A 13,799-nucleotide genomic window follows, 5' to 3' on the forward strand; every position below is an offset into this window, starting at 1 on the left:
AACGCTCAGCTCCTTCCCCTTCCCCCAAAAAAAAAAAAAAAAAAAAAAAAAAAAAAAAAATTAAAACTTATTCACAGTTGCAGTTTTTTTTTTAAGGTGATTCACTCCTTTGGTTATATTTAACTAAGTGTCTGAACTATATTGAATATCTAACTTAAAGAAATTGTCATTTATCTATAAAACTGCTTTTTACTCCATTTTTCTACAGGATTTAGTACTTGGCTTTGCCTATGACTTTTAACATTTCCTATTTTTTAAAGGATCATATTAACTGAAGCCTATCCAAACTATTTTTATAAACTAGGAATAATTCTCAACTGCTTGTTATGGGGGTTTTTCAACTAATGCAAAGTTTTCTTCAGAATAATTGTTGATCCTTTTTAGATATTGTTAAGAAAAGCATTTGGATTAGGAGGTGGGGAGACTTCAGAGTAGGCAACTATTATGCCCAAAACTGTTTTTTAAAATCCTAGGCCAGAATTAAACTACCTCGTTATCTTTGCAACAATTTGGTTAAGAGGTCTTCAGGGCTCATTCTGACAAAATCTGACAAATTCTCCTATACAGATAGATATACAGCTATTAGTCTTTGTAGGTACATTGTGACCACAAGTAATGAGACTAAATCTACGAGTCATCAACAGTCAACTTATTAGTCACTCTTCATATACAAATATAGTGAGCTGAGAAGCCCCTCCTCCTAAGCAGAGGACCTATATAGAAATTTGCTGATTTTTGGTGGACTATTTGTAAATGGTCAGACCAATCTTATCCAAATGTGGATAACTCTAAAACTGACTTGTAGACTTTGAATGGTCTTTTAGAATTTGTTGGTAAATGAAGATCAGACATGATAGTATAAGTGTTTTGAGATAGATGGCCTATTTGCAAATGACCAGGATGGCACTATCAAAATGTAGATAATGATTTAGAGATCATTTTAAACTATTAGGATCACAGATATCAGTTCACACCTGAGATAAGTAGAATACAATTGAAGTGAGAATTAATTCTGTTTTCATATTTCAGTTTCTTGGGTTCTTCATATTTGGTCAAAGTTATTTTGACTTATATACCACAAACACACAAAGACACACCACTGTACTTATATGTCCGGTGAGAATTTTATTGTTTTTGACCAAAATCCATTCCAAGACTTATAACACGCATGATCTTCAGATAAGTTATAGCATTAGAACAAGTTTCTAAGCATGAAAATATGTAAATATTCAGAGGTAATTTCATAAAAAGATCAATAAAGCATCATGCTGATTTAACTTATATAAAATAGCTTAGATTCTGAAACAGCCACAGGGCAAAAAGGAAGGTTCTAAAATTACAGATACATATCTTACCTTTTCCCACGTCAGTTTTTTTGTGAATACTAAAAAACTTCTGGTTTAACTAAATATATAAGGAAGAATAAGAAATAATTTGGAAGATCCTTTGTCTCAGAAGCTTTGCAAAATACAGATTTGGGAGGGCTAGAGGAGATCAATGATATCTTGCTGTTGATAATAGCAGTAGGCCTGGTCTGGAAACAGATGAATGTAAAGGCTTCCTAAACTTAAGAAAGGTAAGACTGATCAGTTAAAAATATCTGTAATAAGTTCTAATTATCCAGTAGTGCCTACAGAACTTTTGTGTCTAATATAGCCAGCCTATTGAGCATATTGTTTTAAGATCTAGTCACGAGTGCCTGATTTTGAAATTACCTCTGAGTCCTTAGTAATGGAATAAGGTTGAAGCAGACATATGTAGTTCTAGAGTTGGCAACAGCAGTTTTGATAAAGTGGTTCTCGGATCATCAGCTGAACATCATCTGATCACTCTTTCCTCAGATTTCTCAGTCCTTTGCCTGGCTCTTTTTCATTTATCACAGTACCCTTTCGACAGCATTGTGTGCATATAACTTTGCCCCCACTATACTTAAGAAGGGTCTACATTTTATCTATCTTTATGTAACCAACAACTTGCACAGCATCCCGTTGCCTTGCAGTTAGAAGACTCCATAGCTATGGCTGAACTGTTTTGATTGAATTGAATGGCAGCTACATGAACATTGGATCTGACTAATGGAGTTAATAAATTCTGCCCACCGCAGGTGACAGAAAAATAAAAGGCAAATTGATACATAATTTTTTAATGAAATGTATTTTTTAGGGTTTCCTCTTTTTTCAGTGTACATGTTGTTTCAGGCTCACACTACTGTGCCCAAAAGAATTGGGCTTCTCTTTTGCTTTAAAATTTTCAATAAGGACTGAATAAGTAACAGTTATCACTGTCCTACAGCCATAATATTTGTTATTGCCAGACACTAAGGTTACTTGGAATGAAGACTGATGGTGTAGAGGTGGAACTTTCCACCTGTGAGACAGGACCTTCACCACCATCCAAGCCATTAGCCAATCCAAAGAAGCTCCTGGGAAGCATAAATCCCTCTAGCAGGATGTTGAATCTCTCCAGACATAGTTTACACTTAAGGCTTTTGAGAATCAAAATAATAGAATTTTAGAGCTGGACAGGAATTTAGAGATTTGAATCACAATTCTGAACATGAACAAGTTATTTAGTCTTTCTGAGCCTCAGTTTCCTCATCTGTAAAATGGATAATTTTGTACTGCTTACCTCAGAGCAGTTGCAAGCAAAGTACTCTGAAGCATAAATCATTATGTATGAGCTATTAAGACTTTCAGAGTTTTTTCATTCATCTTTTTCTAATCAAAAGAAGTACATTTCCTCCTTCTGAAAGCTAATCCTTGCATTTCTTTCCTTAATCACATCACTTTACACTTTCCCAGGATCTTAACATCATGAATCATTCCTCTCTTGCAACACACTTGTTTGCCCCTGCTCTGCCCACCCCCCTCTATCAACACAATAGGCTCATCTCTCCTCTAGATCTTTCCTAGATCCTTTTGCCTCAAAACTGCTGTTTCAACTCTCCACTGCCCAAACTTCTTGAAAAGTGGTCCACACTTGCCACTTCTACCTCAATACTGTGTGGCACCTGCCCTGACCACAATTAAAACTGTTCTTAAAGTACACCATTGACCCAGTTACCAAATCTTAAAATCTGCTGGACCTCCCAGCAGCATTTGAGACTGGTGTTTAACCACTTTCTTCCATTTCTGGAAATTCTGTCATCCTGACTTTAACATAGCACTCTCCCGGTTCTCCTCTCTCTGGCCAATCCTTCTGATCCTGGCCATTTCTCTTTATGCCTCCTACACCAAATATGTAAGTATTCTTGAAATCCTTTTGAATTCTGATATTTTTTTCTTCAGTTTTTTTTTTTTCTGTGAACCCATTGCTTTGTAATTTCATTCAGCCCCAGTCTTCTCTGTGGGTATCTCCCACATCAGTTTATCTTCAGCTCTTCCTGAGATGAGAAGCATATTTCCTAATGGCTTCTAAATACCTCACCTATATAAATCTGAAATCAACTCTAAGACCAACTTCTCCTCCTGATTTCTGTATTTTCTGAAATGGCATCACCATCCTAGCTTTTGTCAGTTAGGCTTGAAACCTTTGTGTCGTCTTTCTAGCTCTAGGATTTAGATTGAATATTTCTATTTTTTTCCCCTCCTATATTACTGCTCTTGCTGTGTTGCAGTCTTATGGTTTATTGCATTTTACACTTTTCCCTTCCTTTTTGATAGTATCAAATTTCCTTGACTTTCATGATTTTCTCAGCCTTCTTTACCAATTAACTATCCCCCACCTTCTCTACATGTGGGCTCTCCAAAGTACTGTCAAGCCCACTTTATTACTCTTCCTTAGTAATCTTATCTTTTCCTTATGTTTCAGTCATTCCCTATATGCAGATGACTCCCAGTCTAGCTCCACTTTCTCTTCAGAGCTCATTCCAGATTTCTAGTCTCTTGATATCTCCTGCCTAGAGTATAGTGCTAATATCTCAAATCCATCACGTCCAAAACTGAATATATATTTCTCTCCAAACTTTCTCTTACTCAGATTTTCCCACTTCTGATACTTTAGTCATCTGGGTTCATAACATGGTAGTATTCCTTTATTCTTCCCTAATTCTCCCCATCTCCCCTGCATCTGGTGGTTGCCAGAGACCTACCATTTCATATCTACAGTATCTCTGACATCTGTTTCTCTATATTCATTGCATCATCCTTTCCTTATTACCTAGAGTACTCAGCCTCCTGATGATCTGCTTCTCCTTTTCATTCCATCTTTTACTGAGGTGACAATAGCCTTGTAACCTCGAGCAAGTCACTTCTGGGTCAGGGTTTTTTTTGGGGGGGAGAGGGGCAGTTGGGGTTAAGTGACATGCCCAAGGTAATATGGCTAGTGTTAAGTGTCCAAGGTCAGATTTGAACTCAGGTCCTCCTGACTCCAGGGCCGATGCTCTATTCACTGTAACATCTAGCTGCCCCGGGTCAGTTTTTCATGTTAGATTAGATCCTTCCAGCCCTCAAATTTCATATCTGATGGCTGCCATCTATATACTGCCTAGTTTTATGCCATGACCTGTATGACTAATGTCTATTTACCTCTTACCTATGCTACTTCAACGAAGTTCACTGCCCCTAGTAGGACATGATCCATCTAGAACTGAGATGCCACCTTTTTGTGATAACATTTAAACAACTCCTGGAGCTGTGCCTGTGGCTTTTTTATAATCCCTAGGTATTTGCATTTCTGATATTGGTTGTTTGAATTTTGTCAGTTTTCTTCCCATGAAGTCTCTTAAATCTCTTGTTAGGGGTGGCCAGGTAGCACAGTAAGTGCACCAGTCCCAGAGTCGGGATGACCTGGGATCGAATCCCAGCTCAAGACACTTAGCACACACCCAGAAACACCTGGCCGTGTAACCTTGAGCAAGTTACTTAACCACAGTTGCTTAGGGGCAGCCAGTTGGCTCAGTGAGTAAGAGCACCGGCCCCAGAGTCTGGATGACCTAGGATCAAATCCGGGCTCAGACACTTAGCACCACACCCAGAAATAACTGGCCGTATAACCTCGAGCAAGTTACTTAACCCCAGTTGCTTTAAAAAAAAAAAAGGAAAAAAAATCTCGTTATATTGCATAGGAGCTTTCAAGACACACACAGGTTAAAACGACCATGGTGTGTATGTGTGGTGTAACATTTTGTAAAAGCTAACTAGAGAGGGAAAAGCTGGGTCATATAATCTTACTTTTAACTTTGGAAAGTCCAGAGCAGAAATGAGTCACAAACAATTATTAGTGGCACCAAGTTTGAACCACTGCTAATCCTACAAAACTATTGGAAGGATATTAGTAAGGATGAGATATGCACAGGGAATAGAACAGTTTCGTGTAGTGAACCAAGGACCAGCTTTAGGACCTAAAAGATCTGATTTGAAGTCCTATGTCTTACACACATACACTAGGAGTTATGACATGGGCAAGTCACTTTAGCCGTGCAGGATTTAAGTGACAAGAGTTGCTAATCTGCCTTGATGAAATTTATATCTATGTCACTCAGTGAAATCACACATCCAGGCCAAACATACACATATAAAGGAAACCCTTGGTATTTAATATGGAAGTCTTCTCAAATAAAGGAAACCTTAAGTTATCCAGAATCAAGGTGGAGGGGATCTGAGGTATGAAGAATCATTTTATTTCTATTATATTCAGAAGCTGGCAGTTGGTGCATATATCTCCTTTCTTATAAACCTTGCTTTCTGAAGTGTCAGGACTAGTTTTGCCTTGCAAAAAGTTGGTATTTAAACCAAGCAACTGAAGAGACTGGAATGGAAACTAGACAAAGATTTACTTGCCAGAAATGATTAAACAAAAATCAAAGTTGGCTGAGATTTATTGCTTTCTAAATGGATCCCTACATACCAACTCTCTGCCATTTTGCCCTGGTAGGAACTGATATACCATTGAAAAGTCACTTCTGCTTTTGGCAAAGTTTAGCAGAGTTCTTCCCCAGCTTTCATTCCTTGTCTCAGCAGCCTAAGTGCCTAGAACCTTAGTGCTGTCATCATCCCATCTATATTTCCACATTCCAACTTGCTCCTGCCTTGTCTTATTTTATGCAGTTAAAAATGTTATTCTAAGAAATGTCCATAAACTCCACCAGACTGCCAAAGGGTTCCATGACACAAAAATGGTTAAGAATCCCTGGACTGTAATATCAGTGAGGTGTCAGTCAACAAGTGCCTACTATGTGCCAGGTATGATGTTTGCATTGTGAGACCTCTAGTTTTAACTCCTCTTAAAATGCATCTGCAGTTGTATAGCTATTTTTGCATAAGAGTAGAAGTGGAGTATCCCATCCCTCAGGTCAAGACAGGCAGACTTGCTTTCCCAGTCACTTGCATTCCCCCAGGGGATCAACCAAGGAATAAAATGCATGGACTCCACCTCGTTTAGATGCCTCTAACTCCACTTCCCCTCTTCTCCTTCCTTTTTAAGTGTTTCTGCAAAGTCATCCAGATTAAGGAAGTTCACTTATACCTAGCTGGACTAGATAATGTTTTGCAGTTATTCAATTGTTGATTTTCTACTTCTGAACATAGCTTGTTCATAGTGTATTATAGTTTAGAATTATGTTTGCCATATAATTTTGATGCTACAGATCAAGATTTACTAGTTACTTGAGTTACTTCTTAATTATTCAGTTTCTACCATGTAGAAAGACTCCTCCTATTTATCTAAGTTATTAACAAGATATGGTGGCTAAAATCAGGGAACTGTTTAAATATCCCTAATAAGACAACATATCCTTTCTAGGAACCTTGCCTGGAAAATATACAATTAGAATGCAAACTACTTTAAGACAGAGCCTATATCTTACTTCATCTTTGTATCCCCAGCCAGCACAGTGCCTTGAGCATAATAAGCATTTATTAAATATTTGCTGAATTAGAATTAGGCATTTTATTTCATCTGGGGTTGTTGTTCTTCAGTCATTTCAGTCGTGTCCAACTCTTCAGGACCCCAATTGGAGTTTTCTTGGAAAGATTCTGGAGTAGTTTTCCATTTCTTTCTCTAGCTCATTTTACAGATGAGGAAACTGAAACAAACAGGGTTAAGTGACTTGCCCAGGGTCACACAGCTATTAAGTATCTGAGGCCAGATTTGAACCCAAGTTTTCCTGACTCCAGGCCTGGCACTTTTATCCACTGCACCATGAAGCTATCCCTTCATCTGAGGTATGTTTGTCACAAGTTTCTGATTGTAAGTCTAGGTGGAACCCCTCACCTCAAATTTGGCTGCAATGATGCTAGTCATTTAGAGGTACCATTTGTGCATCATTTAGAGATCTTTACCTAGGCATCTTAAAACCTGGATTTTATTTCTTCTGACAGAATTAAAACAAATGGTTGCCACTCCTAGTCAACAGTCTTTCCTTTTCCATTTGAGAGGAGCCTTGTAAGATAAGTATAAGAAAAAGGCTTCCTAGCCATTCAAGCTATCAAAACTGTAATGGACAGCTTTTTGTGAGGCATTGGATGTCCATTACTGAAAGCTGGATGTCCTTGTGTCAAAGATAAAATAGAGTGAATGTATAGTTTCAATATGGACAAATGGCTACTTTACAGAGTCTCCTTGGGATAGCATTTGGGGCTTCATGCCAGGATGTATTAGTGGACTTCCTTTATCGGTTAAATGGACAATTTGGATATAGTATGCATCCCAGACACAAATCATAGAGATCATTGATCTTTATTGAACATTGATAAAATTTTCAGTGCCCACAAGGGACATTCAGTAGTTACAATACTCACAGGAGACTGGACTAGAATTTCTAAGGCCTCTTTTCTACTTCTTCTGAGCCTATGGGATACAATGAGGTTCACATATACAAATATACACAAAGGTAGGTAAAGCAACTACACAGCTTGATGCAGAGATGATAAAATGAGTAAATGAAGAGGTAGGTTAGAGCTAAATGATAATAGAGACAGTATTAAAGAATGATAAAAGACAGGATCGGGACATCCTGGCAGATGTTTAGAAAATATTAAAACCATGAAATCCTCAGTAAATTAATCTTATTAGTTATTGTCACAATTTACACACCCCCCCCCCAAAAAAAACCACCCCTTAATTGTTGTCAATAATTTGGCCTCATTTCGTATATTCTTCTAGGATATTCTTTAAATCACTTGAAAACCTGGAAGAAACCAGCACTAAGCTTTCTGTTTTTATCAAATGTGGTCCTGGCCCTCTACACTGGTTTGATTCATCAACGTGGTTCTCTTGATGTCATGACTCATATTCAAGAACTCTGTGACAACAATTCCCCTAATAGGTCAGCCTCCGTCTTTGTAATGATGCCTTGCCACTCTACTCCTTATTACAGGTAACTAATCTAGTTTAGTAATGGCACTTATTTAAAATGTGGTGGGGTTTTTTTAAGTCCCTGGAATATAAATTGATTGATGAACCAAATAAATTTTTAAAAATCTATTTAAAATACATTAGTATTGACTCCTAATATAAAAAAATTCAAAATGCCAAAGAATAAGGTATTTCTAATGAAGTTTAATAGCATTTAAGATCTTATATTTTTAAACTTGTTTTAAAATAATTTTTCTTAAAACTCAATATGATTTAGCCACAGAATGATAAATAGCTCCAGAATGTGATGTGGAATACTAAAATAAAGTAGTTCATCCACTCAAGAAGTTTTAATACAGATTCACATAGCTCTGTACCTATTTTCCAAGAGGGCAAAACCACCACAAATTACTGATGAGAAGTCATCTTTCCTTGTGGCTAGACCTCCTGTTAAGAAAATATTTTCCAATTAGAGATACTGGAATCTGAATTTTAACCACCTAAGATACACTGATGCAGTCCTCCAGACTTAACAGAAACCATCCTTCAATAACCCAATTTTGGAGAAGCAGATAGGTCTGTTTGTGTTGCTTAGGTGTCTCAGCCTTCACAGAAAGTGAGAAATAGTTTCCCAGAAATTCAAGGCATACAGGTGGTTAACATAACTCCCTTGCCTAAGCCATCTTAGGTATGGAACCCTTAGAGTATACTGTAGACCTCATAATCTTTTGAAAAATACCTCCTTTAAAGTTCAGAATCCTGAAATTATCCACTCATCTCTTGTTCCTTCCATCTCTCCAACTACCTTATATCTAGAGCCTGACCTTTGTTCTCATCTTCCATTTCTTTGGTCCCTCCCTCTTCTCCCACTCAATCAGCCATAAGGCCCTATTCTGTCTGGCTTTACTTCTTTCCCTTTATATTTCTGAGCATAATTTAGCCATTTAACTATGGCAATGTTTTTCATATTCAAAACATATTCCCCCTTAGCCTTCCACCTTCCTACCATGTTAATCCTAACCTCGGGCCACTATTAAGTACAAATAATAACAATTATTGTTATTATGAATAGCTAAGATTTATATATCTAAATGTAAAGACTAAATGATTTGGTGACTGGCTCCACTAAAATTAATGCAGTTTAAGCTCATCTAGGCCACTACTGCTGAATAGCAATCCAAGCATCTTTAAATGACTCTATACTACACTCTTCACAATAGTAACTCCAAACTACCTAATCAACCTACCACCTCTACCTCCAGTCCCCAGTTCTCAACAGGTTAAGACCATGCATGGCAAGTCTTCCCTACAACTCCGAATTTCTTGTTTCACTCTCTTCCCTTAGGTTGAAAATGAAGTGACTTCTTTTTAGCAAAATTTCTCCACTGGTATCCTTAATCTGATCCCCTCTTCTCATCTCACCTTAAATCTCTTCCTCTACAGGGTCCTTCCCATCAGACACACTTGCTCGGCTTTCCTTCTAACAAGAACCAAAAAAAAGATTGTCCTTAACTTTTCCACCTATTAATCAACTGTTCTCTCTTTAAAAGTTTAAGAACTACTACCTCTGTTTATGTCCCTGCCACCATGCAGAAGCTGTTTGCTTTGCTACAGTTCTGTTGATGACTTTTAATTGCCAGCTCCAGTCTTTTATCTGGTCTTCATCTTTCTTAACCTGCTTTGGTACTTTCTTAATCTTTCAGTGTTCTTCTCTGGTTCAACCTCTTCCTCCCAACCCTTCTAGACATGGGCATCTTCTGAGGCTTTGTCCTTAGCCCTCTCCTATTTACTGTCCCTTAGCAATCTGATACACTCCCATCTTTGTTAAAAATGACTTTATTCCTATTTCCTCACATTGTTTTGCAAATATTTGAATTGTTTCCCCTTTCTCCCCTGAGACAGGAATTATAAGAATTTTTTGTTTCTAAACTGTTCATCAATGAACAATTAGTCCTTCTATCAAAGTTCATTTCAATTTGCATGAAATTCAACCTAATATTTGCTTGAAATGAAACCGAGGAGAATAAAGGGGAAAACTACTCATTTAGATTTATATTGTTTTGTTTACAATAAAAAAAAGACTCATTCTAGGCTTTCCCTCCCAAGCTTAAACAGAGCCCCAGTTTGATATATGCTATGAAATGAGCTTAGCTTCAGGGCAATTTGAATATTCTCCACATTTTCTTTAATCCTTTTGAAAAAAATTTTTTTTCCCCTTAGCCATGTACACTGTCCACTTCCAATGAGATTTCTTCAGTGTCCCCCAGATCTGATTGGGAAGGAGAATTATCTTGATGAAGCAGATGAATTTTACTTAAATCCATTAAGTTGGCTAAATCAAGAGTTTTCCAGTAATACATTACTGCCTACTCACTTAATCATCTTCAGCGCTTTAGAAGAGGTGAGTAAACATGAGAGAACTTTGGGAAAATGCCAAGGTATGTTAATCTAAAACTCCCACTCATATAGGTGGTATTTAAAGGTACTATCATACCTAAAACCAAGTCACTTTAACTTGGCGTTTTATCTCTCCCAACAAAAACTGATCCAAATCCCCTGAAGTTTATTTTTTATCAAATAAACTGATTTACTAAATTGGTTATTAGAATTTAGAAGTTGCTGGGAAAAACAGATTAATGTACTTAAGCAACTAAAAGTTTCTTTCAATTCGAATGTGATTATATACTTAAAATAACTTTTTTATATATTTTACATTTATAGGAAATAAAGACCTTTCTAATTACAAATAGCTACAAGAGAACTGCTGTTATCTTCCACACTCACTTGCCTGAGGGCCGAACTGGAAGCCATATATATATTTATGAAAGAAAGTAAAAATTAAAAGACAGCTGAAGACGAGAGTTCAAATGGCACTGTCTTTCTTGGAGAAATTGTATTTACTACTGCAGATATTAACTTTTGAATTTTTTTTTAAATTGGACAAGTTTTATGGAAATAGCAAACAACTACATGAGCCACTCTTACCAAGTGACACTGTATGAGATCCCCCTTTAGATGAGGGGTTAATCAAAGACATTTTCTTAGAACAACAGTAAAATCACATACTTAACAATGCTACATTGTCAATAAAGACCTTTTTCCCCATGGTGTAGTTTTATTTTTCCTTCCACAACACTCAGATGTGCAAAAAATTTCACAAATGAACAAGTCAGCAAGCTCATTTAGAAGGCAGCAAATTCTTCACAAGTCAATGGGCTCTTGAACCCAAACAAAAGACAAGAAGCAAGTTTAGAAAGCATTAACAGAGATGAAATTCCATCACAATGTATTTTTTCCAAGGCAGCTCGACACCAAATGTAACAAACATCACTGTTAATTATACTTTGTCATATGTGACTTGACCTTGTCTTACCTTAAAACGAAAGGAAACTTCATTTCATGCACAAAACCTATTGCATGCCTGACTTCCCTAATGGTAAAACTACAACCAAACTTATTTCCATTGCCAAAAAGTATTTAGCAGAGAGCTAAACTACAAAGAAAATGCAAGTTAGTAAGCTTTGATGGATGCTTTTGAGTTAACAGTGTAAAATTCACCAAACTGATAATTAGAGATGAAAGACATTGACTTCTTGGTAACTTCAGTTTTAGTTTTCAATACTGAACAGAGAAAATCTACAATTCTCTTAAAGTTATCTAATTTACTTAATCAGGTTCAATATTTTGGGTCAAAAGGTAACTGCCCCAATTCTATTTCAAGATTTGCCGTGTGTCTTCCATTACTTCGACCATGTTTATGCCATTTACCTTCCCTCTTATAATGCTGTGGCTGAGGGTACTTCTGCTCTTGTTTTCGATGCCTGGAGTTTTCAATATTAACCATACGATGCTTTTTATCAGGGCGACTGAAAGCAGTAAACACATTTTTTTCTATGTTAGAAAAAAAATTCCTTTAAAATTAGGGAAAGAAAATAAAGATTTTTCTCCATTAAATTTTAAACAACCCTCTGGAAAAAAAAAGATACTAAGTCAATAAGTGGCTTAAAAACTTTAAAAAATTATCCCTGAAATACCCAGTTTTATAGTACATTAATTATATTTCTTTATGAATATTTTTCTAATACTGTTCTTTTAACCTTCTTGTCGCCTCCCTACATAAACTCATCAGAATCTCCACAGCATGAATTCTGCATATATGAATGATTAAAAATAGAAAAGCCATCTAATTAAGTCATCTTTTTATTATATTTTCTTGGCTTAAATGAGGATTTCACTTAAAAATAAAAGGAGAAAATCTTAGTTAAAAATCTTCAACAAATGACCATACTTGGCCCCACAAGAGATGAGAAAATGCAGGTCCATCTCTTAAAGAATTGAGGGAGCAGAATACTGCATCTATAGACAAATTTGGTTGAAGTAAGTTTTACTGAATTGCTTCCCCTTTCCTATTTTGTTAAAAGGAGCTATTTCACTGGGTATTAAGGGCAAAGGACATATTGAAAAGCTATAGTGATATTAAAAACAACCAATCTTTAAATAGCTAAATTCTAAAAAAGGATACATTAAAAATCGTAAAACCTTACTAATTCTTAAAAGAATTACAGTTTATTAGTGGGAAGAATATTTTGTGCCTGGATTACTATGATAGCCTAAAAACTCTACCTGCCTTGACTCTCTATGCCTTCCTCCCCAACAGTTCAAATAATCTTTCCACAAAACAACCCTCTCACCATATTTAGGCTTTAAGAATCTGCTCCTTAACGGACCAAGTCCAAGTTCCAAACCTATCATTTGCTGAGACTCTTCAATGACTAATACTTACCTAACCAAACTTCTCTCCCACAACTTCCCATCATGAACCTTCACATACAAGTCACGTTAACCCCTTTTTGTGAACCATGCTCACAGCCCTACTACTATGCTTTTGTTTATCTTGTTTCACCCCAACTTTAGTCTTTTCTCTCCTACTCCTTTAAGTACAAGTTCTACTTCCTCTCGCCACTACTGAGCAAGGTACTAAAATCTTTGTCTGCCTCAGTTTCTTCACTTATAAAATGATGACAATAATAATGCCTACTTCCCAATCCAATTAGATTAAGAGCTAGGTGGTGCAGCAAATTGCTGGGTTTAGAGTCAGGAAAACCCAAGTTCAAATCCAGCCTCATAGACCTACTAGCTGCATGTTCCTTGGCAAGTCACTTAAGAGAACCTCTCTCTGCCTCAGTTTCCTCAGTTATAAAATGGAGATGATAAATAGCACCTACCTTCCCAAGTCTTATGAGGATCAAATGACAATATTTATAGAGTTTAGCATAGTGCCTGACATACTATAAGCATTTAATAAATGCATATTCCCTCCCCTTAAAAGCTCTATGATATGGCACCATGTGTTCTTGTGTAACCTAAGGTCCTAGGCATAAAGAAGATGTTTATAACTATTTGTTGACAATATAAAGATTGGAAGGAAGCAGAGTTTTGTCCCTTAAGAGTTCCTTAGGGAGGGGCGGCTAGGTGGCGCAGTGAGTAAAGCACCAGCCCCGGAG

At 36.7% G+C, this 13,799-nt stretch overlaps 2 protein-coding genes across 4 annotated transcripts in view; one reads left to right on the forward strand and one right to left on the reverse strand.

The window, feature by feature from the left end:
* The window catches only part of PIGB (phosphatidylinositol glycan anchor biosynthesis class B), a 29,547-nt gene extending 18,147 nt beyond the window's left edge, over positions 1-11,400 (forward strand). For both annotated transcript variants that reach the window (XM_069098097.1, XM_069098098.1), the window contains 3 exons: positions 8,104-8,317; positions 10,516-10,696; positions 11,017-11,400. In XM_069098097.1, the coding sequence (XP_068954198.1) occupies positions 8,104-8,317; positions 10,516-10,696; positions 11,017-11,130 (509 nt within the window). In that variant the 3' untranslated portion in view covers positions 11,131-11,400. The remainder of the gene's footprint in view (positions 1-8,103; positions 8,318-10,515; positions 10,697-11,016) is intronic.
* CCPG1 (cell cycle progression 1) overlaps positions 11,388-13,799 on the reverse strand; it is a 64,207-nt gene continuing 61,795 nt past the window's right edge. For both annotated transcript variants that reach the window (XM_069098095.1, XM_069098096.1), the window contains one exon: positions 11,388-12,161. In XM_069098095.1, coding sequence (XP_068954196.1) covers positions 11,972-12,161 — 190 coding nt within the window. In that variant the 3' untranslated portion in view covers positions 11,388-11,971. The remainder of the gene's footprint in view (positions 12,162-13,799) is intronic.

This window comes from Petaurus breviceps, unplaced genomic scaffold (genome assembly GCF_028583685.1).
Source record: "Petaurus breviceps papuanus isolate PSGF00001 unplaced genomic scaffold, PetGlider_PUasm1.0 37, whole genome shotgun sequence".
NCBI classification, from domain to species: Eukaryota; Metazoa; Chordata; class Mammalia; order Diprotodontia; family Petauridae; genus Petaurus; species Petaurus breviceps.